Source organism: Nomascus leucogenys, chromosome 13 (assembly GCF_006542625.1).
Source record: "Nomascus leucogenys isolate Asia chromosome 13, Asia_NLE_v1, whole genome shotgun sequence".
NCBI lineage: Eukaryota > Metazoa > Chordata > Mammalia > Primates > Hylobatidae > Nomascus > Nomascus leucogenys.
Genome location: NC_044393.1, coordinates 36,020,382 through 36,047,919, shown reverse-complemented (window position 1 = coordinate 36,047,919; position 27,538 = coordinate 36,020,382). Strand labels below are relative to the sequence as shown.

Sequence of the window (27,538 nt, the reverse complement as noted above, 5' to 3'; positions counted from 1 at the left end):
AGAACAAAGCATAAGAATATTTATAGGAATACAAAAATATTTAGCATCCAGCAAGGTAAAATTCATGGTGTCTGGCATCCAGAGATCATCAGGCTTAAAAAAAGCAGGAAAACACAACTGATAATGAGATAATCAATTATCAAAATTGGCCTGGAATTGACAGAAATGTTAGAAGAACAGGACATTAAAACAGTTATTATAACTGCATTTCATATGTTCAAGAAGCTAGAGGAAAGACTGAGCCATAGAAGATATAACAAAAAGACCCAAAGTTGGGCGCAGTGCCATGTGCCTGTAGTCTCAGCTATTCAGGAGGCTGAGGCAGGAGGATCACTTGCACCCAAGAGTTCAAGGCCAGCCTGGGGAACATAGCAAGACCCCTGTCTCAAAAACAAAAAAAAAACCCAAATCAACTTCTAGAGATGAAAACTACAATGTCTAAGATGAGAAATACACTGGATAATAATGAATGCAATAATTGAGAATTTTTTAAGAGGAAAAATACACTGGATGAGATTAATGGCAGATTGGATAATGCCAAAAAAAAAGATTAGTGAATTTGAAGCCATAGCAGTAGAAACTATCCAAGATGAAGTGCAGAGAAAATAAAGAATCCTAAGTCATAGTCATGAGGACAGAATGAAGACATTTTATGTCTTTTTGTTTTGTTTTGTTTTCCATTTTGTGGAGAAGAGGGTCTCTCTATATTGCCCAGGCAGGTCTTAAACTCCTGGGCTCATACTGTCCTCCTGCTTCTGCCTCCCTAAGAGCTGGGATTACAGGTGCGAGCCACCACGCTCCCCCAGAATAAAATAAAGACATTTTAAAACTAAAAAAAAAAAAAAAAAAAAAGTTTGCTTTGCATTAATCTTTTTTTTTTCTTTTTTTTTTTTTGAGACGGAGTCTCACTCTGTCACCCAGGCTGGAGAGCAATGGCATGATCTCGGCTCACCGCAACCTCTGCCTCCTGGGTTCAAGTGATTATCCTGCCTCAGCCTCCCAAGTAGCTGGGATTACAGGTGTGAGCCACCACGCCTGGCCAGAATAAAGACATTTTAAAACTAAAAACAAACAAAAAAAGTTTGCTTTGCATTAATCATTTCTTTTCTTTTTTTTTTTTTTGAGATGGAGTTTCACTCTGTCACCCGGGCTGGAAAGCAATGGCACGATCTTGGCTCACCGTAACCTCTGCCGCCTGGGTTCAAGTGATTCTCCTGCCTCAGCCTCCCAAGTAGCCGTGATTACAGGTGTGTGCCACCACACCTGGCTAATTTTTGTATTTTTAGTAGAGATGGGGTTTCACCATGTTGGCCAGGCTGTTCTTGAACTCCTGACCTCAGGTGATCTGCCCGCCTCAGCCTCCCAAATTGCTGGGATTACAAACGTGAGCCACTATGCCCAGCCTGCATTAATCCTTTCTTAGCTATTGGATAATGTGTTCCATCAAACAAGGTAGTTAACCAAGAAAGAGGAGACAAGTAACCCACAGAGCCAAATCCATCAACTGAGAGCTCCAGGATGATACCAAAGAATGTGAACGTCCAGCCAGAATGAGGTTGAAGAAGAAAGGGAATTTGAGTTTCGGATATGTTTAAGTCAGTGGTTCTCAATCGGGGTGAATTTGTCTTCTCCTTCCCCCTAGACATTTGACAATGTTTGGAAATATTTTTGGTTTGCATTTGGAATGGCGGTGGGGGTGGGGGGGGGTGCTATAGGCAGCTAGTGAGGGCCTACAATGCACAGGGCAACCCCACTGAACAAAGAAATGTCAAGCCCAAAATGAAAATAGTGTTACTGTTGAGACACCCTGGAGTAGGCAAATTGGATGGGGATGTTAGAAAAAAAAACAGAATTGATTTGTAAAAAAAAATTATACACATGAAAAAAATGAAGCTGTTACTACTTCTAAGGATAATAATAAGAAAGCAGATTGGAATGTAAAATGTACTTAGCCTGCAGTAAATAATATTTACATGGTTTTAACATTGTAAACAATAATTGTTAATAAACCGCTTCAAGCGACAGCAGCGCAAGATGGCAGCCACCACGGGCTCAGTAGTAAAAGTCCCTTGCAATTTCCAACTGTTGGAAGAATTCGAAGAAAGCCAGAAAGGACTAGGAGATGACACAGTTAGCTGGGGTCTAGAAGATTACAAAGACTTGACACTTACAAGTTGGACAGGGATGATAATTGGGCCTCCAAGAACAATTTATGAAAGCCGAATATACAGCCTTAAAATAGAATATGGACCTAAATACTCAGAAGCACCCCCCTTTGTAAGATTTGTAACAAAAAATTAATATGAATGGAGTTAATAGTTCTAATGGAGTGGTGGACCCAAGAGCCGTATCAGTGCTAGCAAAATGGCAGAATTCATATAGCATCAAAGTTGTCCTGCAAGAGCTTCGGCGCCTAATGATGTCTAAAGAAAATATGAAACTCCCTCAGCCACCTGAAGGACAGTGTTAGAGCAGTTAATCAAAAAGAAAAACCACAGGCCCTTCCCCTTCCCCCCAACATTCGATTTAAGCAGTCTTCATTTTTCAGTAGTAAATTTTCTAGATATGTCTTGTAGACCTCAGAGTACTGGAAAGGAAGCTCCCATTCAAAGGAAGTTAAGATACTGTAAATGATACTAATTTTTTGTCCATTTGAAATATATAAGTTGTGCTATAACAAATCATCCTGTCAAGTGTAGCCACTGTCCATGTAGTTGAACTTCTAGGATCAAGAAAGTCTGTTTAAATTGATTACCATCATAACTGGTGGGGCACATCTAACTCAACTGTGAAAAGGCACATCACACAGTCACCTTGCTGCTGATTACATGGCCTGGGGTCTCTGCCTTCTCCCCTTACCCTCCCACCTCCCACTTTCCCTGCAACAACAGCCCTCTAGCCTGGGGGGCTTGTTAGAGTAGATGTGAAGGCTTCAGGTCGCAGCCTGTGGGACTACTGCTGGGTGTGTGGGGTGCTTCGCCTGCACCCCTGGTTTAAGTCTTAAATGATGCCCCTTCCAAGCCGTCATCCTGTCCCCACACTCCTCCACTCCCGCCTTTGGCCAAAGCATAGATTGTAATCCCTCCACTCCCCTCTGAGATTGGCCTTTGGTGAGGAATTCAGAGCTTTCCCCGTATCTTCTCTCCCCCACCTTTATCGAGGGGTGCTGCTTTTTATTCCCTCCTCCTCAAGATCCTTTTTGCACCATCACCACCTAACACCTTCCATGACATTTCCTTGCTTGGGCCAGAAGCCATCAGGTAAGGTTGGAAAGAGTCTTTGACCTCCCTTGTTTAATTTTGGAACTGTACTTACTCACTCTCCACCAGCCTGGGAAATGAATATTGGGTCCTCAGCCCTGCCACCCTCTGCTGTCATTGGCTGATGGGTTGTTTTTAGCTCAGGTTTTGATAAGGTGAAAAGAATAGTCACCAGGGTTACTCAGACCTGCCAGCTCTCGGAGTCCTTAGTGGTTAAACTCGGAGAAAGGCCACATGAAGACACTTGGAAGCACACGTGATCCCTCTGAATTGTTTTGCTTTCCTGTAATTGCTTTTGCTTTTAAAAATTGAAGTTTTAAACAGGGCTTTCATTTGGTCATCCTTGCAATCCATTGGGGTCTAGTTTGGAATCTGACAACTGGAACAAAAAGGACCTTGAATCCGGTGCATGCCTTGGTTTGGTGCTGCTGCTGCTTCTCAAGATCCTCAGCAGGGATTAAGAAAGAACCCGGTGTGCACAGCAGATCCCCGAAATTGGTGGGCTTGACCTCCTGGCAAATTGCTGTGTCTTTCCACTTTCTGTTCAGGACCACTAAATGCTGAAATGTGGATGCATACCAAAATAAAAGCAATTCATTGTGTAAAAAAGTTATTATTAATAAATCAGAAAAGTCATTATGATGTTAAATGATGTTAGGATATGTGTGTGTAAACAGTTTGGGGGCCGGGCACAGTGGCTCACAATTGTAATGCCAGCAGTTTGGGAGGCTGAGGTGGGTGGATTACTTGAGCCGAGAGTTTGAGAAAGAAATAGTTTGTGAATAGGAATGGGTGTAGAAGAACTACATCTTTGCCAGAAGTCAATATTTAGTTTCTAAATTGATAAATCAAAAAACAGTGATAGGCCGGGCGCGGTGGCTCAAGCCTGTAATCCCAGCACTTTGGGAGGCCGAGGCGGGTGGATCACGAGGTCAGGAGATCGAGACCATCCTGGCTAACACGGTGAAACCCCATCTCTACTAAAAATACAAAAAATTAGCCGGGCGTGTTGGTGGGCGCCTGTAGTCCCAGCTACTCGGGAGGCTGAGGCAGGAGAATGGCGTGAACCCAGGAGGTGGAGCTTGCAGTGAGCCAAGATCGCGCCACTGCACTCCAGCCTGGGGGACAGAGCAAGACTCCGTCTCAAAAAAAAAAAAAAAAAAAAACAGTGATAGAAGCATATTATATCAAAACTGGAGGTAAATACCAAAAATGAAGGGAGTGCTAAGTGATTGCTCCTATTTTTAAAAAATTATTTTTTGAAAATGCGGAATGCTTCACAAATTTGCATGTCATCCTTGCACAGGGGCCATGGTAATATTCTGTATATCCTTCCAATTTTAGTATATGTGCTGCTGAAGGGAGCACCTAAGTGTTTGCTTATGAGGAGTGAGACTAGTGGGGGTTTATGAAAGGTTGGAGTCGGGGATTACCGTTTTTTATTATAAGCCTTTTGTACCATTTGATTTTTAAAGCCATGGACATGGATTATTTTGATTAAAATTTTATTTAAAACAAAGGCAAAAAATATACAAGTCTGTATGTGCATGTGTGTATGTATAAATATATGTGTGCCCATTATTGAAGATAATCAGTACCAAAGTTTCTGAAAAAATAGTTTCCTTGTATGGGAAAACATTTATTAATATGTATAGGATTAATAAAATTGATACAATTTTGATTTATTATTCTGTTCACACTAGTTTACACCAAAAGAGTCATTTCTGAACATCAGAAAATAATTCTGATTGTCCTAATGATATTGACTTAATTATTTCAATGTTTTTGCCCTCTGTTGCAGTTGCAGGATGTGAGTTTGAATCTGTGGAATGTCTACAGCAAGATGGATCCTATGTCTCTGGAGAGTTTGCTTTCAGATGTAAGGAGCCGAACAGTAACTTTTAAATATTAGTATTAACGTCCAGCTCAGTTACCTGCTAGTGATCTTTAATTTGAAGAAATGCAAAGGATATTTTAGTTTGCTTCGGTCAAAAAATAGAGCAGTTTCTTTCTTGATTATTGTCTTGAATTCCTTGGGGGTATAAAAAGGAGGCTGGCAAAGTGACATTGCTCCCTCTTCCACTCTGAGGTGACTTCACTGGAGGCAAAACCAGGGCCTCCTGCCTGGCCTTAGGTTTAGGTTTTTATCTAAAGGCATTCTTTCTGTTGGACTGGACTTTAGAAAAACAATGCAGAAGGCTTTCTCTGGCATGAAAAGATAAAAAGATGAGATTATGGCTTAAAGGAATCAAGGATTAGAGCCGGGGGGGGGGTGGGGCAAATTTTTTCTGTGAAAGTCTAGTTAGTGATATTTTAGCCTTTGTGTGCCTCATGGTCTCAGTGGCAACTACTTAACAATGCCATAGTAGCATGAAAACAGCTCTAGACAGTGTTTAAACAAATGGGTATGTCTGTGCTCCCAGGAAACTATTTACAAAAATACATGGCCTGTCTGTATCAGGATCGAGGGGAAATTTGCAACGAGGAGCAACAAACAGAACTAAAGCTTTAGGACTCTACTCTGGTTAGGCAGGTCAGTAGTGTCTCTCAGTGGCCATAGATAGATATGCATGGTCATGGACTTAGAATGAGCCATTTCTCCAAGGAGCTTCAGTGCAATTAGCGAGGAACAATATTTAACAACCAAGATCTGGGCATTAGGTATGTTTCTTGCTTCTGTGGGGACATTGGTTTTAGGCCCTTTGAGTGGGCATGCTGAGAAAATAAAGTAAAAGAATAATAAGGAAAGGAAAAGAAACAGTTTCAAAAATTGTGTTTCCTTGAAAGAACAGAAGGTTTGAATCTACATATTGAAAAGGGCAGACTGGGCACAGTGGCTCACGCCTGTTAATCCCAGCGGGCGTGAGGAGGCTGAGGCAGGTGGATCACCTGAGGTCAGGAGTACAAGACCAGCCTGGCCAACATGGTGAAACCCCAGTTCTACTAAAAATACAAAAATTAGCCGGGCACAATGGCGCATTCCTGTAATCCCAGCTACTCAGAAGGCCGAGGCAGGAGAAATGCTTGAATCCAGGAGGTGGAGGTTACAATGAGCTGAGATCATGCCCCTACACTCCAGCCTGGGTGACAGAGCAAGACTCCATCTAAAAAAAAAGGGTATACCATGCCCCAGAGAAAATTGTCTCACAATGGTCAACACTGAGACATATTCTAATAAAGTTACTAGAGTTCCCCTCAAGCCCTAAATCCCCCCAAAAAACAATAAAATGCATTGGCATCCAGGTACAGATAAAGTAGAAAAATGCAGGGTAGCCTTGAGTTTCTCCATAGCAGAAAAGAAGTGAAGCAACATATCTATAATAAAATCCTCACGAACAAAAATATAACACCCAAATTTTATTTTATTATTTATTTTAAAAATATGTATATTTTTAGAGACGGGGTCTTGCTCTGTTGCCCAAACTGGAGTGCAGCAGTGATCATAGCTCACTACAGCCTTGAACTCCCAAGCTCAAGTGATTCTTGCACTTCAGCCTCCTGAGTAGCTAGGACTACAGGTGTGCATCACCATACCTGGGTAATTTTTTATTCTTTTTATAGAGATCGGGTCTTGCTGTGTTGCCCAGAGTAGTCTTAAATTGCTGGACCCCGGGAGGCAGAGGTTGCAGTGAGCCAAGATTGTGCCGTTGCACTCCAGCCCGGGCAACAACAGCGAGATTCCGTCTTAAAACAGAAAAAAAACCTGAAAAATTAAGTAATAAAGATATAAATAACAATACAAAATGAAATGAACAGTAAAAGATAAAGCTGGATGGGTGAGGAAGGAGGGAGTAGGAAAAAGAAGTACACTAATTTTATTATTGAACATGGTCAGAGATTAAGGAAATTGAGCATTAAGGTTTTTGCATTAGTAAACACTAGCACTCGTAATTACTAGCACTAGTAATAATTTATTTTTTTTCTTTTTGAGACAGAGTCTCACTCTGTCGCCCAGGCTGGAGTGTAGTGGTGCGATCTTGGCTCACTGCAGCCTCCACCCGCCAGGTTCAAGCGATTCTCCTGTCTCTGCCTCCCAAGTAGCTGGGATTACAGGCGCATGCCACCATGCCTGGCTAATTTTGTACTTTTACTGGAGAAGGGGTTTTGCCATGTTGGCCAGGCTGGTCTTGAATTCCTGACCTTAAGTGATCTGCCCACCTCGGCCTCCCAAAGTGCTGGGATTACAGGCCTGAGCCACCACGCCCGGCCTCGGTAATAATTTAAGTAATGAAAACACTACATATCGGAGTATTTGAAAAACAGCTAAAGGAGAGCTTATAAGAAATTTTTTATTGAAAATAAGTAGCCAAGTGAAGAAGGGGAAAAGAGTAAGGAAAGAATTCACTGCATAGAAAGCAGAAAATAATGAAATAGAACATAGGAACTCATAAATAATCCCAGCACTGGTACTTTGAACCTGAGAATAATGAAATAGAGAAACCATTAGCTTAATTGTGGTAGGTTATATTATTTTTTCATAACTTTTTTTTTCCCTTCATGCCCTTGTAGTTGACAGTGGTTATTCTTTCCTGTTACACTAATGTTGGCCCTGGTCATATGGAAGGTGATTGGTCATAACATGACATGTCTGACCAGAGGCCTTCGGTGTTCTTGTGTAATTTTTGTTGCCCTCTTATATTCTTGCCATGAGAACTTTTCCCAGGTAGTTGCTGCTTTGTGTGTGGGTCCTGAAATGACATACATAGAACAGACTGTAACAGCCCAGCTGAGCCATAGCCAGCCTGCAGACCTGTAAGCAATAACCTGACTAATAAACTAATCTAACAAGAAAAAAGAGGGAAAAAGCAGAAATTTCAAAAGAGAAAAGAGGGCAATGATAGGTACAAGGAAGTTAAGAATCATAAGAAAGTAATTGCATCATTTCAATACAAATACATTTGGTTAAAGGTTAATTAAAATAGGCCCCAGGATAGATAGAAAATCTAAAATAACCAATTGAAAAAAGGCAGAGAAATTACCAGGAACACATTTCGTGAGTGAATTCTCCTAAAACCTTCAAATATAGTTTCAGAGCTATTTAAAAGTTCAGATCCGGCCGGGCTCTAAACCGGACTCTGAATTTGGGCCGGATTAGCGGCTCACGCCTGTAATCCCAGCACTTTGGGAGGCTGAGGCAGGTGGATCACCTGAGGTCAGGAGTTCAAGACCAGCCTGGCCAGCATGGTGAAACCTCATCCCTACTGAAAATACAAAAATTAGCTGAGCGTGGTAGCACATGCCTGTAATCCCAGCCACTCGGGGGGCTGAGGCAGGAGAATCACTTGAACCCGAGAGATGGAAGTTGCAATGAGCCAAGATTGCGCCTCCAGCCTGGGCAACAGAGCGATACTCTTGTCTAAAAAAATAAATAAAAGTTCAGATCCTACCCTTAAAACGTTTTAATGTAGTGATGAACTAAAACCAGACAGCACTGAAAAAGAACATCTTGCAAACTCTTAATGAAATTAGCTTTAAAAAAAAAAAAGTCAGACAGCACTGGATCTGAAAAAAAAAAGAGAAATTAGCTGTTATCAAAACTCAATAAAAAGAAACTAAAGAAAATGAAAACTACAGACCAGTATTATGAATATTGATACCAGTATTTTAAGTTAAATATTAGCAAACAGAACCTAGATATTCTATGAAGTAGGGTTTATTAAAGGTTCTATATTTAGTTCAATATCTGGAAATCTATTAGTGTAATTGCTATATGAATTTTTCCTCTTGGAGCCTTTTATAATGACTCCATAGATGCTTAAAAAAGGCATTTGATAAAATTGAACATCTGTTCTATTTAAAATTTTCTTTTTTTTTTTTTTTTGAAACAGTCTCACTGTCACCCAGGCTGGAGTGCAGTGGTGCAATCTCAGCTCACTGCAGCCTCCACCTCCCAGGTTCAAGTGATCTCATACCTCAGCCTCCTGCGTAGCTGGGACTACAGGTGTGCGCCACCATGCCTGGCTAATTTTTGTATTTTTAGTAGAGACAGGGTTTCACCATACTAACCAGGCTGGTCTCGAACTCCTGACCTCAGGTCATCTGCCTGCCTCGGCCTCCCAAAGTGCTAGGATTCCAGGCATTAGCCACCGAACCCAACCTCTGTTTAAACATTTATAATTAAAGAAGAATGTAAAAGAAAAATAACATCTGAAATTTTTGGTTTTTGAAAAAACATCATCATCCCCTGGCTAACCTAATTATGAAAAAAAGTGAAAAGGCACAAATATACAGAGAATATAAGAATTAGGAAGACTATTTAACCACTGATAAAGAAGAGAGACAGGTAATTTAGTAGTATCTGCATGCAGTCTCCTCAATTGAGGATACTGCAGGTCACACATAGAGGCCAGAATAGCACTGTAGTTTTAAGACCATTGCTAGTGTCCCTAGAGTCAGTAGAGAGGGTCCACTCGGGAGAGCATCTTTAATTGCACCTGGAATAGCAGTGACATCATGCAGCTGAAGCAGCAACAGTGGTGATCACCATGGGCTGTAGAGCAGGCTCTTTCCTAGTTTTCTGACTTCTATGAGCTTGGTATTCTTAGGTGATTGGAAGAAGGAGAAGGAAGCCCTTTTGATGTGTGATAGTGGACTTCTCATCCATCCTGAAGAGTAAAGGCTGAGAGCCAGATTTAACTGTATTTGGAAATAATAAAGTAAGGTGATAACTCTGCCTGGAAGTGCTCAGGATTGCTTCTCAGAGGAGTCATGTGTGGTCATCAGAGATTTTCCAGAAAGGGGAGAAGGTGGTAGAACATTCTAGACAGAGAGGGAAGGAGGCTGTCTGAAAGCACCAGAATAGTCCTCTGCTGAATTTTGAGAGAAGGTGCTCAAATGTGGCTGCTTTACCCTCACTGGTATTTAAGCCGGTCCTTACCTAACCTGGGGATGGTACAATGAATATGGACTTGGAGCCACCCAAGAGCTACCTCTGCTGGATGCCAGCCTAGAGCCAGGAGTTCTGTTTGAAGTTCAGTATCCTTGTCCTCTGGCTAAGGGCCAAGGCACAGTGGCATGGTTCTTGACCTCTGTTGCTTCTTTCTTCTGGATTTGGCCTTGAAGAATCTGAATGATAAACTTTCCATTTACCTGACCAGTTCCACTTACTTACAACAGTATCTGTTTCCACAAATGCAGTGTTTATGTTGGGGAAAAGTTGGGAGAATAGCATGTCTAGTGGAAAGCACACAGGTTCTAGGTATCTCTTGTCTAGATATCTCCCTGCTTTTGCTGCTTGTTAGTATTGAATCCTCAGGCAAGTCACTTTATTGCCTGGTGCCTCAGTCTCTTCTGTAAAGTGGGCATAGAGAAGTAACAAAGATGTCAGGAAGATTTAAAAAGACAATATACATAAAATAACATTTCATGATGATTTTTAATATGAGTCATTGCATCTTGCATTGGAAAAATAGAATGTGCATGGACCTAAAAGCAGTACTTAATGATTCATTTTACCTTATTCTATAATTAGTACTGACATATCCACCTCCCTCAGGGGTGGTTTTTTGGGGAACAAAGTGCCTCTCTTCTTCTCTGTAACCCCTAAAGCACACTGTGTTTTTCACCTACAAGTTAGCAGAGAATTGGTATTGCTTAACTGTGTGACTGCTTCCTGTCATAGACCCAAACCAAAGTGGGTGTCACCAGGTAGGCCATTTAAGTGGAAATACACCTCCTGAGTCTGTTTCTAATAGAACTGAAACACAGTGTATTCTGTATTAATAGCCTTTTTTTGGCGAGGGAGGGCACGGGGGGACAGGGTCTCACTCTGTTGCCCAGGCTGGAGTGCAGTGGTGCTCTCTCGGCCCACTGCAACCTCTGCCTCCCAGTCTCAAGTGATTCTCCCACCTCAGCTTCCCTAGAGGCTGGGACTACAAGCACTTGCCACCACATCTGGCTAATTTTTGTGTTTTTTTAGAGACAGGGCCTTGCTGTGTTGCCCGGGCTGGTCTCAAACTCCTGGGCCCAGGTGATCCACCCACTCCCAAAGTGGATGAGCCACCGCACCCGGTCCCTTTTTGTTTTTTAAAATCTCACAAAGTGAAGCATTCTGGTAAAGCTGAAGAGGTTGGACAGAGCCAAGTAAGCAAGGCAAAGATGCACTCTGAGATGAGTGGCTTTGGGCACAGCTTCCCTGAGGCCAGTGATGTGCATTATGAGTATCTGAGAGAGAGAGAGAGCAGACAAATGTCAGGATGTTGAGGGGAAGGCTCAGATGTATATATTTATTTACATACATATACACATATGTTATATATATGTTATATATATATCTGTATATATGTTATATATAATATCTGTATGCATGTTATATATAACATATATGTGTTATATATACATATATTTACATATTGAGGATATGTCACTTTATTGCTTGGTGCCTCAGTCTCTACTGTAAAATGGGCATAGAGAAGTAACAAAGATGTCAGGAAGATTTAAAAGGATAATATACATAAAATAACATTTCATATAGAATTATTTCATATAGAATTTACATATATGTATATATAACATGTAAATACATATTTATACGTATATATATAAATATTTTGAACGCATAGATTTAAACATATTTGATGCGTTTATATCCATTGCAATTACCATCTTTCTCACAGCCAGCCTTGGGCTGACCTGCAGTAGAGGCAGTACTGAAGATACCTAGTGTGCAAGGTCTGATAATAAGCACTTGATACAGGTTATTTCACTTAATTCCTGTAATATCTGTGCAAGGTAGGTAGTAGTCATCCCAGTTATATAAGGCATTTGAAGCTCAGGTTAAGTTCCTTGCCCAAGGTCACACAGCCAGTAAGAGGCAGAGATTCAAGCATAGGTTTTTCTGAATTGAAACATTCTTTAACTGCTGGAATGTGAGTGACACCAACTTGAAAAGGAGAATAGATCTGGGACCAGAGAGGTCAGACAGACATTGAAGGTCTGTGGTTAAAGTGTTAGTTGGAATCGCTAGAAGTATATTTATCTCCAGGGTCCAGAAGGGGATAACCCAGTGCCAAAGTGGAAAGATTGCCCTGGGCCCAGGATACAGGGGCACTGACTGGACCTGATAGCAGTGAGTCAGAAACCCAGACCCAAAAGGTTTGGTTTATCTGGCCGAGGCACAGAGGTGGTATGGCAAGGCATTCTAACTGAGGACCCTGCAGATTACCAGTTACAAGTACATGCACATTTCTATATACAAAATACTATGTAAAAGTAAGTTGAGAGAACATTTGCCAGAGTGTTTACAGTGATTCTTATTCTGTTTTCTGTAATGAACAAATAATACTTACGCATTTGCTTTTAAAGACTTTTCATTATTAAAATAACATAGATGGCCGGGTATAGTGGCTCACACCTGTAATCCCAGCACTTTGGAAGGCCAAGGCGGACAGATCACTTGAGGTCAGAAGTTCGAGACCAGCCTGGCCAACATGGTGAAACCCCATATCTACTAAAAATACAAAAAATTTAGCTGAGATCACGCCACTGAACTCCAGTCTGGGTGAAAGAGCAAGACGTTGTCTCAAAACAAATAAAAAAAAAAAGAACACAGACTCAGAAAATAGCATAAAACTGATGTACAGTCTAATAACTTATAAAGCAAAGCAACAGAACCTCCATTACCTCCTTCCTCTTCCCGCAAGAATAACACTATCATGAATTCTATGGTAGTCATCTCCTTACTTTTCTTTGCAGTTTTATCATCCAAATGTGATTTTATAAACATAGGTTAGTTTTGTTTGCCTGCCCTGTATGCATGTGTGTGTTTTAGGTTTCTTTTAATCTGTAGGTTTTCTCTATCTCTTTGTCCCCCCTGCCCCCTAGCTAGCTGTTGAAGAAACCATATCATTTGTTTTATAGTTGCCATCAGTTGAAATTTTTTTTTTTTTTTTTTTTTTTTTTGAGATGGAGTCTCACTCCTGTTGTCCAGGCTGGAGTGCAGTGGCGTGATCTTGGCTCACTCCAACCTCCGCCTCCCAGGTTCAAGTGATTCTCCTGCCTCAGCCTCTCCAGTAGCTGGGATTACGGGCACGTGCCACCATGCCTGGCTAATTTTTGTATTTTTAGTAGAGATGGGGTTTCTCCACGTTGGCCAGGCTGGTCTTGAACTCCTGACCTAAAGAGATCTGCCTGCCTTAGCCTCCCAAAGTGCTGGGATTACAGGCATGAGCCACTGCACCTGCCCCAGTTGAAATTTTCTTAATTGTATTCCCATGATGTAGTTTAACATTTTCCCCTGTCTCCTGTATATCCTGATCATTGGTAATTGAATCTAGAGGTTTAATCAGTTTCAGGGTTGATTTTTGGAGAAAAGACTACTTCCTATAGGGTGTTACATTCTTTATCAAGAAGCACATAATGTCTAATTGGTTCTCTTTTTGTTTTGTGAACAGCAATTGATGTGTAATCCCTAGATCCTTAATTCATTAATTAGATCCTCAATTCACCATTGTACAATGGTGTTATTCCAATTGTATATATATACATAAATATATTGCATATATGTATATTGTATATATTTTGAACTCATAGATTTAAACATATTTGATGTGTTTATATCCATTGCCATCTTCAGTGATGCTCAAATTTTTCTGTCTTTGGATAATGAACTCCCTTCAAGTTGATTCACAATTTAACAGAATCTTATTTTAACAGAATACTAATAGTCCTTGATAACTTCCTTGCCAGCTACTATGTTAAGATATCCCAGCCTTATCTTTACATTTCCTGTCTGAGACCCACACTCAGTCAGTTCTCTAAAATGTTCTGGTTTCTTTGAATGAGAAGTGGTATTTCAGCACCACAATCTGAGTGCTAGAAGTACTCATTGCTGCTGGTTTGGCCATTGTTTCTAAATCTCTTCAGTAGATAGAGCTAGGAAATATTTTCTATCTCTTTCTGTCTCCCTCCTCCTAATATGTGTATGTATATATATAGATAGATAGATACCTGTATACACACACACATTTTTTTTGTTTTATCCTACATTATATATAAAACGTACTCAGAAAACACTATCAGCACTGTCACCTACATGATGACTGAAAAGAATTTTTTTTGGTAGAGATGGGGTGTCACTATGTTGCCCAGGCTGATCTCGAACTCCTGGGCTCAAATGATCCTCCCCCTCAGCTTCCCAAAGTGCTGGGATTGCAGGCAGGAGCCACCATACCTGGCCAGAATTTTGTGTGTGTGTGTGTGTGTGCGTGTATGTCTGTGATAAGTATCATATATAATATGCATGTGTACCTATGTATACATAGATACATACACATCTGTATATATAGATATAGATAGATATTCTGGGCAGCAAGTAGAGAATGTTTACATTGTCTTCCCAGCAGTGTTGCCTTGTGCTTTATGTCTAGGGCCAGAAGTAGAGTCAGCACCTGGCTAGCACAGAGGTCTGAGTACTTGTGTATCCTTGAGAGGAGGAGGGCTTAGATCTGGCCAGTGAGTTTTGGTGCAGCAAACAGAATGCCTGCTATGAGCAAGGCACTAGACTGGGTGACTAACATACATACCCTTCCATGGTGCAAAATGGACAGGGAAGATGACTGTCCAATTTGAGTACAAATTATTAGCAACTTCAAAATAAGGACAAGGATAATACTTGAGGAGTATCTTAAGCAAGTCCTAATTGGTGGGTTTTTTTTTGTTAATTGATGATACCTTCAAGAAAGGCCCATGGCAAAAAGCAATTTGTAGTGCTTGAGAATAAGAATGAGTTCAGAAAGGATGCTAAAAAGCAGCTGGGATAGGGAATGGAGGCTGCATGTAGAGGAGAGTCAGCTAAGAAGGGTGCAGTTTCTCAGTACTCATGTGGCTACTAGAAAGAGGGCATAAGGAAGGAGAGGGCTCTGTGCCACCCTGCCCTTTAACTAAAGTCAACCAGTCCTTCAACAAAGCTGCTCAGATGTGACTCTTTTGGCACTGGACATGGTACCATCCTTTAGGTGCCCTGTAAATAAATTCCTCCCAACAGAGTTGCTAAAGTAAGGTGCTTAAGGATCATTACTGTCCATTCATTCATTCATTTGTTCAGACAGAGTCTCGTTCTGTCACCCAGGCTGGAGTGTAGCATCACAATCCCGGTTCACTCCAACTTGGACCTCTTGGGCTCAAGCGATCCTCCCCCCTCAGCCTCCTGAGTAGCTGGGACAACAGGTGCGCACCACCAAGCTCAGCTCATTTTTTCACGGGTTTTTTGTTTTTTTTTTTTTTTTTTTTTGTAGAGACGACGTCTTATCATGCTTCCCAAGCTGGTCTGGAACTCCTGGGGCTCATGTGATTCTCCCACCTGGGCCTCCCAAAGTTCTGGGGTTACAGATGTGAACCACTGCTCCTAGCTGTCCTTTTAAATGGCTTTATTTGGAATATAATTTATGTACCATAATATTCATCCATTTTAAGTGTACAACTCAATGATTTTTAGTAAATTTACAGAGAACATTTTCATCAGCCCAGAAAGTTCCCTTGTGCCCACTTGCAGTCAGTCTCCATCCCAACCCCAGGCAACCACTAGTCTACTTTTTGCCTCTACAGATTTGTGTTTTCTGGATATTTCATATGAATGGACCACATATCAGGTGGTCTTTTACATCTAGCTCTTTCACTTGGTATAATGTTTTTGAGATTCATCCATATGAGTAGCATGTACTAGTAGTTTGCTACTACCTTTTAAAATAACATTTATAAATGGTCTGGTGTTTTGAGATAAGTTACAGTTTCATAATTTTCGTTTTCTAAAATACCTCCTTTATATGACCAAACACGTTATCTGTTTCCTTTTTTTTCCCAGGATTTGGTGGCTTTTGAACATCAGTGGACTAGCTTCTTCACTAATTTTGACACAGAAATTCCTTTCCTGCTGGAACTTTCAGAATCTCAGGCGGGTGAGGTATGTAAGGGAAGGGTCAAAGAGGAAGAATAAAATGATTAATTTATTTATTGTTTTAATTTTTTATTAAATTTTTTTCAAAATACAACACTATCAATTCTAATTTATCATTTAAGCTGTGTTGTATACCATAAAGAAGTTTCCCCCCATGCCAACCCTTTATAAAAAGCTGTCTTTTATTTTGTGCCAGCTTCTCCATTAGAAGGATTTTTGCTTTGCAGTGTGATGGTGCCAGGAATTCTACTGGGCACCAGGTAATAGACGTAGGAATAATTATCCACATGTGAGTAGCACACCTTTGTCAGTTTAACCTCCAGATAATGAATGCCAAGATGTCTTGCCAAGCAGATGACGCTAGTCAGCAGTTACCAGGCTCTGAGTAAACCTGAAGTATCTAGATTGAGAACCAAGACACAGGACAGCCTCAAAAACTAATTACCAGGAAGGATCCAAGGAATCCTTCTAAGCTTGCATTCTAGCCTTCTTGGGCACTCACTGCAGCCCTCAACTCTCCTGTGCTCCCCTGTGGCTCAGAGCAAGCCCTCCTGCTGATGGTTTAGAGCTGGAATTGATCTTTGTTGTTACGCATTTTACCTTTGAAATGGAGTCTCGCTCTGTCGCCCAGGCTGGAGTGCAGTGGCATGATCTCGGCGCACTGCAACCTTTTCCTCCAGGGTTCAAGCAATTCTCCTGCCTCAGCCTCCCAAGTAGCTGGGATTACCGGCACACACCACCATGCCCAGCTAATTTTTGTATTTTTAGTAGAGACAGGTTTTACCATGTTGGCCAGGCTGGTCTCGAACTCCTGATCTCAATCGCCCACCTCGGCCTCCCAAAGTGCTGGGATTACAGGCGTGAGCCATCGCATCTGGCTACCTTTACATATTTTATAAACCCCAAAATACAATGCTCTTATTTTTCTTTAAACAATCAATTATCTTTCTTAAAGATTTAAATAATAGGGAAAAAGTCTTATATATTTGCCCATGTATCGCTTCTCGGCCTTTTAGCTAAGGTCAAGTGTAATATATTTGCCCATGTTGTTGCTCTCTCTGGTGCTCTTCATTCCTTTGTGTAGACCCAGACTTCCCCTTGGCATCCTTCTCCTTGAAGGTTGGTCTTTAATATTTTTTTGTGGTATTAATCTTCTGATGATAAATTCTTTCAGCTTTTGAATGTCTGGAAAAAAAATCTTTATTTTGCCTTCATTTTTGAAATATATTTTTGCCATGTCTAAATTCTAGATTGACAGTTTTTACCTTTTGATACTTGAAAGATCTTGCTTCAGTGTCTTCTTGCTTGCATTATTTCTGATGAGAAGTCCTTCATCCTAATCTTTGTACATACCATAGTCTTTTATCCCAATCTCTGAATATAGCAGGCCTTTTTTTTTTTTTCCCCTCTGGCAGCTTTTAAGATTTTCTCTTTATTACTGATTTTGAGTAGTTTGATTATGGTATGTCTTGCTGTAGTTTTCTTCATGTTTCTTGTGCATGGATTTCGTTGAGCTTCCTAGGTCTGTAGATTTATAGTTTTCTTTAAGTTTGGAAAGTGTTTCGCTATTAATTCTTCAAATGTTTTTTCTTTTCCAAACCTCTCTTCTTTCCTTGAGGGACTCCATTTGCTTCTACATTAGACCACTTGAAGTTGTTCCACATCTCACTGATATCCTTTTCAGTTTGGGGTGTTCTTTTTTCTTCTATTGCTGTGATTCTAAGAGTAAAAGAGATTCCAAAAGGTATGCTCAGAAGTGTCACTGTCGTTTCCTGTTACTCTTTTCTTACTGCCTTCTTCTTTCCACCCATTTTCCCCACTCCATTGACAGTAGGTAACAACCCTCTTGAGTTTCTCATTTACCTTTTCTATTTCATTTGCACAAATGAGCAAATACATGTGCATTTTCTCGTATTGTCACCTTTCTAACATTGAAGAGTAGCATATAGTCATTTCCACTTAACAGTATATCCTGGAACTCTCTCCCAGTCTTTTTGTTTTTTCTTTGTTTTCTTAATGATGTAAACATATTCAAGTCAGTTCATTGAGATCTTTGTTACAATTCATAGTACTCCATTTTGCGGATTTGTCTTAATTTATTCAGCCCCTGTTGTATGTGCACATACTGAGGTTGTTTCTAATATTTTGCCATTACAAACAGAGCCATAGTAAATAACTCAGCGCTTATGTATGTTCCTATTGTTGGAGGTATATATACCTACCTAGTGATGGGATTGCTGGGTCAAAAGGTGAGTGCATATGTCATGTTAGTTATTGCCAAATTCCCCTTCAGAAGGGTTGTGCCTGTTTGCATTCCCACCAGCACTATATGAACGCCTGTTGCTGCACAACTTCACCAATAGAATGTATTCTCATACTTTAAAAATTTTCAGTCTCACATGAAAAATAGTATATCGGTATTGTTTTAATTTACATTTCTCTATTAGTAAGTTCGAACATTCCCTCTTATGTTTGATGACCATTTTATGTATTATTGACTGAACTAGAGAGCATAGGTTTTAGGAGAGTTTTTTGTCCCCTGGCTTTTTTTTTTTTTTTTTTTTTTGAGATGGAGTGTCGCTCTGTCACCAGGCTGGAGTGCAGTGGCACGATCTCGGCTCACTGCAACCTCCGCCTCCTGTGTCCCCTGGTTTTTAAGAGTTTGTTACATATTTGGGCTATTAGCATTTTGTCTCTAGTATATACTCCCAATACTTTTTCCATATTTATCAGTTGGTTTGTTTATAGTGGGTTTTTTTCTTGCCATGCAAACATTTTTGTTTTTATATAAATTGATCTGCCTTTTTTTTCTTTGCCTCTGGATTTTGAGTCATTACATAGGGAAAGGCTGTAATTGAAGGTCACCCTCCAGCACTTGTATGGCTTGAATTTTTACATTTAGATCCCTAATCCAAATGTAATTCGTGGGAATATGTTGTGAGATATGGATCTACTTTTATTTTTTCCCTCAAATGATTACCAAGTAAGAATCCCAGCTGTACAAGTTCACTAGCTCTGTGACCTTGGACAAGTAAATTAACTTTTGTATCTTTGTCAACTCATCTCTAGAGAGGAAATGATAGAATGAAGCTCATAGGTTGTTATTAGGATTGCTTGAGTTGATAAGTGCCTATCACAGTCACATGGTAAGCCCACAATAAATTTTAAGTATTTTGTTAATCTATAGTTTTTACAGATCAGTAAGACAAACATCAGAACTCCAATTGAGCCAGGCATGGTGGCTCATGCCTGTAATCCCAGCACTTTGGAGGCCAAGACGGGTGGATCACTTGAGGTCAGGAGTTCAAGACCAGCCTGACCAACATAGTGAAACCCTGTCTCTACTAAAAATACAAAATTAGCTGGGTGTGGTGATGTGCACCTGTAATCCCAGCTACTTGGGAGGCTAAGGCAGGAGAATTGCTTGAACCTGGGAGGCGAAGGTTGCACTGAGCTGAAATCATGCCATTGCACTCCAGCCTGGGCAACAAGAGCAAAACTCTACCTCAATAAATAAATAAATACTCCAGTTAGTAAATATCTGGAGAATGTAAATAAACTGTTAACTAATGAAGGGAAATCCAAATGGCCACTGAACATGTCTAAAATATTCTACTTCATTAAAAATGCCAAGGGGTATAAAACAAGACAACAAACAATGAGGTCCCATTTTTCATTTGTCAACTTGGCAAATATATTGAAACCATTTCATAGGCAGTGCTTATGAGGAGACCATGAGACAAGCACACTCATATTGTAGGTAGACATGTACATGGATAGAACTTTCTTAAAGAACAATTTGGCAACATAGTTCTGCCTTTTTATTCTATGATTTCATTTCCAGATCTGCCTTAAGGAAATCATCAGAGCTGCAGATTAAATTTATTAAGTTCATTTCATGAGAGGTGTGTGTGTGTGTGTGTGTGTGTATGTGTGTGTATTTTTTCCATTATATTGAAGAATTAATAACAATATAAATTTCCATGAACAGAAGACTATTTAATAAAGTTTAGTGCAATCATATATTATCTGTGATGTACCATAGAGAAAAGATTTGAAGAAAATTTACCAAAATGTTAATAGTTTTTAGACATTATAGGTTTTTATTGTCTTCTACAATGAACGTATATTAATCAGAAAAAAAAACAGTAAATATTATTTAGTGGGATTAAAATTACCATTTGAATTTTTGGATCCTTTGGACATGAGAGCATGCATGTTAAGTTTTGATTAGTGTTTAGCCTCACACTATGCATCCAAAAGCTGAGACTTACTTCATTGATTTCCCAGGAAACTTCCATCAGTATACTTCGAAATTCCTTGGATTAGCACAGTAGAATTTGTATATATTAATGTATTGGAAATGTAGAAGAAATTTTTTTTTTTAATCTCCACATGATTAGCAACTTGGACCATAGATGGCGATTGGTTCAATTTTCTTTCAGTAGTTAAACACTGTACATTAAAAGGATTTTTTTCTTTATTTTCCTTTTTGCAAGTTTTTGTCTTTTTTTCTTTTTTGGTATTATTTTGTTTGCCACTTATTCCTAAAATTCATATTGCTATTCACCATACACATCTTTCCATGTTCTTATAATAATCTACAAACAAACATCTCTCTCTTTCTGTAGCTCTCTCTCTCTCCGTCACACACACACACACACACACACACACACATGCTATACACTCTCCTGAAGCATGTGTGTACATACATACATATGTGAGGGGTTTTATGACTGTTTTACCAAATTGTGTTCTTAATATATACAATGTTGGCTTCTTTTTAGCCATTCAGAAGTTATTTCAGTCATGGAATGATCTCTAGCCATATAACTGAAAACAGGTAAGTTTCTTTCTTGGGGAAGAAGGGTGAATGGTGATAGAGAAAATGGAATTGGCAAGGGGGTTGGCTGTGGGGGTGCATTCAAGTTCAGAAGCTAGAGTCAGGAAAATATGGGTTGACTTTAGTCATCACAGGGTAAGAAATCTGTACTCTGTAAATGTGTCTGTTTCACTGCTTTCATTTTTATGTTATTATTTTATAGTAAACTAGCTTTTAAAACACTGTTGTCAGCCAGGTGCGGTGGCTCATGCCTGTAATCCCAGCATTTTGGGAGGCCAAGGTGGGCAGATCACCTGAGGTCAGGAGTTCGAGACCAGGCTGACCATCTCTACTAAAAATGCAAATATTAGCCAGGTGTGGTGGCATGCGCCTGTAATCCCAGCTACTTGGGAGGCTGAGATAGGAGAATCACTTGAACCGGGAGGCGGAGGTTGCAGTGAGCTGAGATCGTGCCATTGCACTTCAGCCTGGGCAGCAAGAGTGAAACTCTGTCTCTAAATAAATAAATAAATAAATAAATAAATCACTGTTGCCTGCTAAAATCTAAAGAAAGGAATTTTTAATTTCATTCTGGCTCAGGAAAATGACAGGAAGCAAATGAAAATAAATAAATGGGACCTAATTAAATGAACATGCTTCTGCACAGCAATAGAAATAATCATCAGAGTACACAGACAGTCCTCAGAATGGGAGAAACTATTTGCAGACTATGCATGTGACATATGCATAGTCCAAGGGCTGGGCAGGGGAGCAACAGTGGCTTGCAGGGAGTAAAAGGGATCAGGTGTGAAGGTCCAGCCCCACGAAGATGGGTTCAATGAGGGTTCGAAAATGTTTCTTCCCACATATCTTTTGTCATGATCAGCAGGAGATACTTCCTCTGATGGATAGAGAGGACATTTCTTCTCTCTTTTCTTCCCCAATTCCAATCCAATCTAATAGTGAAACAACATACCCTGGCTAGGACTCAGAGTCATCTTTTTCTGCCCAAAGTGTCACCTAGCTTGAATTAAGCTTCAGAAGAAAAATCAGCCAAGCTTACTTTTAAAAGCCCTTGTTTGTCTGAGGCTTAAGGTAGTATTTTTAAGAGTAGTGAAAAGAAATGCAAAGAATTCTTTACATGGCACACACTGAAGGCAATTTAGGAAGAAGATAGAGGATAGAGTCATCAAATATTCACTGAGAACTACAACATACCAATCAAGAGAGATTCATGGTTTAAAAAAAGGAAGCAAATATGATTACTACCCTCATAAAGTTTATAGGGTAGTGGAGAAAAAGACATTAATCAAACATCTTAAAGAAATCTGTTATTACCAACTCTGATTGGTGCCATGAAGGAGAAAAGAGCATAGTACTTTGAAGCCCATCACAGGAGAGCCCAGCCCCCTCCAGGAGAGAGCTGAACAATGAACAGAGATAACTGGGAATAGGAGGAAGAGCAGAGACCCTGAGACAAGAACATAAGGGACATCAAAGAAAATGATCTTGGCTGGAGTATTGAAGTTGGAGTTGAGTGGCCTTCTATGGAGCTGAGAAAGTTCACCAGATCATACAAGTTCTCTTTAGCCACGTTCAAGATTGTGGCCCTTCTCCAGAAAATAACATAAAGGCAGTAAATTGGCATGTTTAAAGGATTATCATCTGGGAGGCCGAGGTGGGCAGATCACGAGGTCAGGAGATCGAGACCATCCTGGCTAACACGGTGAAACCCCATCTCCACTAAAAATACAAAAAATTAGCTCTGCGTGGTGGCAGGTGCCTGTAGTCCCAGCTACTCGGGAGGCTGAGGCAGGAGAATGGCGTGAACCTGGGAGGCGGATGGAGCTTGCAGTGAGCCGAGATCGCGCCACTGCACTCCAGAGCGAGACTCCGTCTCAAAAAAAAAAAAAAAAAAAAAGATTGTCATCACTGCAATGTAGAGAATCCATTATAGGAGGGCAAGAGTGGAAACGGGGAAACAGTGAGGAAGTGTTGCAGTTGTCCAGGCAAGAAATGATGGCAGCATGGACTAAGGTTGTGGCCATGAAGATGGAAGAAAATGGTTAAATAGGAAGGCTTTTGGGGAGGTTGATTAGATTTGAAGGCGGAAGAAGCAGAAGTCAAGGAGGCCTTTCAGATGGCTGAGTTCCTGGGTGGGTCTTGATGCCGTTTATTTCCTGCAAGAACTGGAAGGGGAGCAGACATAGGGAACGTCATCACAGAGGAGAGGAGGGAGCAGCAAGCTGCAGGTAAACTCTGGGACTATTCGGAGACCAGGTGGAAGAGGAGGATGACTGACTGGGGAGACTGAGGGGAAACAGTTCTTGCAGTGGAGGGTGGAGGGAGTCAAGTGCTTCTCAGAGACCAAGGAAGGAAGGAAGACCTGAAGACCATCTGTTGGATTTGCTGTATGCTACGTGAAAGTCACTTGGTGACTTTGGTAAGAACTCTCTGGGTGAATGACTGAGGAGGCTGATTAGAGTGGGCTGAGGAGTGAGCAGAAAGTAGGGGAGAGGAAAAGTTCAGCCAAGAGGGCAGGGAGGAAGGGGGTGAGTACAGAGCCAGGTATGTGTGGTATTGAGAAAATTTGCAACCCTCCTGTGCTCCTTCCCTATCGAAAGTTACTCAGGAATTGGTGACTGCTCTATTGTCTGTCTAGTCCAAGTATCATAACTGTCATCCTTTAAGACTCATATTTCTATTAAAATTCTATTTTATAATACCGGAGTTTTGCTCTATCACTGTATCATGGACAGCAAACTTATGGAACTTATTCCTCAAAAAGTGGGACATGCTGAAAATACAAACCTAGCTTGAGTTTAGTTATGTCCCTAAATGTTAACTGATCCCTATGGGTCAGTAGGGAGACAGCTGGCATCCGTTTCCAACCAGCCAAGGATATTCGGTCGACTGTACTGACTGACCGCTTTGCTCAGGCTGCAGGTGTCCCTCAGAAAAGCCTGAGGACTTATTAAGGTCGTGGAAGGTTGTCTTGGCCAGGAACTGTTTTCTAATCACATGTTTTTGACTTCGCTCTCTAGCCCTAATCGGCAGCCATTTGTTCTCTTTGGTAATCACTCCACACGAGAAAACCTGAATGCTGGCAACTTTAACTTCCCTTCTGAAGGACATCTGGTACGAAGCACTGGTCCCGGCGGGAGCTTTGCCAAACACATGGTAAGTGGCTGGACTGCCTGGTGCTTGATTAGTTTTATTATCAAGTTGCGGGGGCGGGGTGGGTGGTGGGAGCTAGACAAAAGGAACCTTTTCCAGTTAGTGTGTTGATTTAACCCTGAACTTGAAGTTGTTTTAGAGTGAAAAGAAGTGATTAGAAACTGTGTGTACTTTTTTTTATAGGTACTAGGTGTGATTTGAAAACATCACATTTAATTTTGAAATATTTGAAGGAAAAAGTTCAGAACATAGTTTCACAAACCAGTCTTTAAGTTGTCAGAGTAATATTGTCAATAGAATTTTTAAAATTCAAAATAATTTGAAGATAGTTATTCCAAGCCTAAGTTTGTTATGCCTTGACTGTTACATTTAAGGACAGAAGCCAACCTTGATGATCATTGTTTGTTGAGAGTGCCAGAGAGAAGATTTTCGCATTTGGTGGCAGATTGTCTGCTACATTCTTTTAAAGAAAACATTAGACCTGAATATGAGACTTTAACAATTGTGAAAGTCTGTGCTATCTCAGTGGAATGTTGAGTATTTTCAAAATGTCTCTGGCAATCAGGAAAGCTGTGGTTAGTAGGTACTAGTTTTTTTGTTTGTTTGTTTATTTTTTGAGACAGGGTCTCACTCTGTCACCCAGGCTAGAGTGCAGTGGCACAGCCTTGGCTCACTGCAGCCTTGACCTCCCAGGCTCGGTGATCCTCCCACCTCAGCCTCCTGAATAGTTGGGACCACAGGCACATGTCACTGTAGCCTTCCTGTCTTCCCTAGGGAAGGGGGAAATAGCTAAGAAACAGTTTTGATGGTCACAGCCTGGAGACACAGGCCCACTGAAAGACTGAGATTTAACCGTAAAATCATAGAATGGTTGCCTCCCCCATTACCTTAGCATAGGTCTACAATATAATAGGGGGTTACTGCTGACAGAGCTGCAAGGTACATCTAAGGTGGAGTTCACAGGGAACCCAAAGGAGAAAAATAGAAGAATACTAGAGGGATTTGAAGTCCCTGGCACCTTCAGCTTCAGAAAATATTAAACAGAACCCAACTCCCAGCCAGATTAACATAAAATCCCACATTAAAAGTCTATTTCTTCAGTTCCTGTTACCTGAGACATCATTTTTGGCTTTCAACAAAAAATTACAAAGCATGCTAAAAGGCAAGAAAAAACACTATTTGAAGAGACAGTGCAACCATCAGAACCAGACTCAGATATGACTCATATTTTGTAATATACAGATTATTAAAAATAGCTAGGATTAATGTTAAAGGCTCCAATGGAAAACATAGGCAACATGTAAGAAGAGATGAATAATGTAAGCAGGGAGGTGGAAACTTGAAGATAGAATCAAAAGGAAATGCTAGGATTCAAAAGCACTGTAATAGAAGCGAAGCATACCTTTAATTGGCTTATCAGTAAAGCACACATATCCATGGAAGGAATCAGTAAGCATGACATTGGTCAACAGAAAATTCCCGAACAGGAGTGTGAAGAGAAGAAAACAATGAGGGAAAAAAAATCATCCAAGAACCAGCTGGGCACAATGGCTCACACCCGTAATCCAGGCACTTTGGGAGGCCGAGGCAGATGGATTCCCTGAGGTCAGGAGTTCGAGACCAGCCTGGCCAATATAGTGAAACCCCATCTCTACTAAAAATACAAAAAATTAGCTGGGTGTGGTGGCGGGCGCCTGTTATCCCAGCTACTGGGGAGGCTGAGGTGGGAGAATCACTTGAACCCAGGAGGCGGAGGTTGCAGTGAGCTGAGATCGCACCATTGCACTCCAGCCTAGGCAACAAGAGCAAAACTCCGTCTCAGAAAAAAAAAAAAAGAAATCATCCAAGAACCCTGGGACAATTTCAAAAGGTATAATGTGCATGTACTGGGAATACCTGAAGAAGAAAGAGAAGAAAACGGAAGAAGTACTTGAAGTAGTAATAGCCAAGAATTTTCCAAAATTGATGACAAAGACACAAAACCACAGACCCAGGAAGCTTAGAGAACACCAAGCAGGATAAATCCCAAAATATCTATGCCTAGGCCTATCCTATTCAAACTTCAGAAGATCAAAGACAAAGAGAAAATCTCCTAAGAAGCCAAAAGGGGAAATAAAACACCTTACCTACAGAGGAACAAGGATGAAAATTCCAGTGGACTTCTTATCAGAAACCATACAAACAAGAAAAGAGTGAAATGATACTTTAAAGTGTTGAATGAAAAAACACACCAACCAAACAACATTTTATATCCAACAAAATTATCCTTCTAAAGAAAAGGGGGGAAACAAAAGAGAAATACTTTCTCAGACAAACAAAAAAATTGAATTTATCACTAGCAGATCTGTCCTGTAAGAAATGTTAAGTTGTTCTTTATGTATGTGTGTATGTATGTGTGTGTGTGTATATATATTATTATACATACACTATGTATGTGTGTATATATTATATATTTAATTATATATAACGTAATATATAATATGTGTTATATATGTAATATATATATATCAGAAACTTGGATCCGCATAAAGAAAGGAAGAGCATCAAAGAAAGAATAAATGAAGATAAAATGAAATCTTTTATTTTTCTTATTCCTAATCTAAAAGGTAACTCTCTAATAATAGTAACAGTGTATAGGTGATTACAGCACGTAGATAAGTGAGTGGCAGCAATGTAATAAGGCACAGGAGGGAGGACATGGGAGTACTCTGACACAAGGTTTATGCACTACACACAAAGTGATAGAGTGTAATTTGAAGGTGGACTTCGATTAGTTATTAATTTATATCACAAACTCCAGGGAAACCACTAAAAATGTCCATGTTTCAACTGAAAAATCACTAGAGATCCCAAACTCAATGAGAAAAGACAGTCATCAGTGCCAGCACTAATAGAACACAGATGTGAGAATTAACTGACAAAGATTTTAGAGCAACCATCATAAAAATACGTCACGAGGTCAGGAGATCAAGACCACCCTGGCTAACACGGTGAAACCTGGCCTCTACTAAAAATAACCCCCAAAAAAAAAAAAACTGGGCGTGGTGGCACGTGCCTGTAGTCCCAGCTGCTTGGGAGGGTGAGGCAGGAGAAGTGCTTGAACTCGGAAGGCGGAGGTTGCAGTGAGCCAAGATCACAACACTGCACTCCAGCCTGGGTGACAGAGCGAGACTCTGTCTCAAAAAAAAAAAAAAAAAACTTCAGTGAGCAACTACAAATACCCTTGGAGTAAATGATAGAAAGTTTCAGCAAAGAAATAGAAGATGTGTAGAAAAACCAAATTGAGGCCAGGTGTGGTGGCTCACGCCTGTAATTCCAACACTTTGAGAAGCCGAGGTGGGCAGATCACGAGGTCAGGAAATCGAGACCATCCTGGTTAACACGGTG

General features: G+C 40.5%; 1 protein-coding gene, 1 non-coding gene and 1 pseudogene across 4 annotated transcripts in view; 2 read left to right on the top strand and 1 right to left on the bottom strand.

The window, feature by feature from the left end:
* Window positions 1–27,538, top strand: part of C13H20orf194 (chromosome 13 C20orf194 homolog) — a 166,876-nt gene that overhangs the window by 48,937 nt on the left and 90,401 nt on the right. For all 3 annotated transcript variants that reach the window (XM_030825350.1, XM_030825349.1, XM_030825351.1), the window contains exons 7-10: window positions 5,062–5,139; window positions 16,060–16,158; window positions 20,940–20,995; window positions 24,019–24,154. In XM_030825350.1, the coding sequence (XP_030681210.1) occupies window positions 5,062–5,139; window positions 16,060–16,158; window positions 20,940–20,995; window positions 24,019–24,154 (369 nt within the window). The remainder of the gene's footprint in view (window positions 1–5,061; window positions 5,140–16,059; window positions 16,159–20,939; window positions 20,996–24,018; window positions 24,155–27,538) is intronic.
* LOC115837918 lies at window positions 1,726–4,129 on the top strand (annotated as a pseudogene).
* LOC115838069 lies at window positions 4,522–4,628 on the bottom strand. Its single transcript, XR_004033125.1, has one exon. It is a non-coding gene; the product is annotated as a U6 spliceosomal RNA (small nuclear RNA).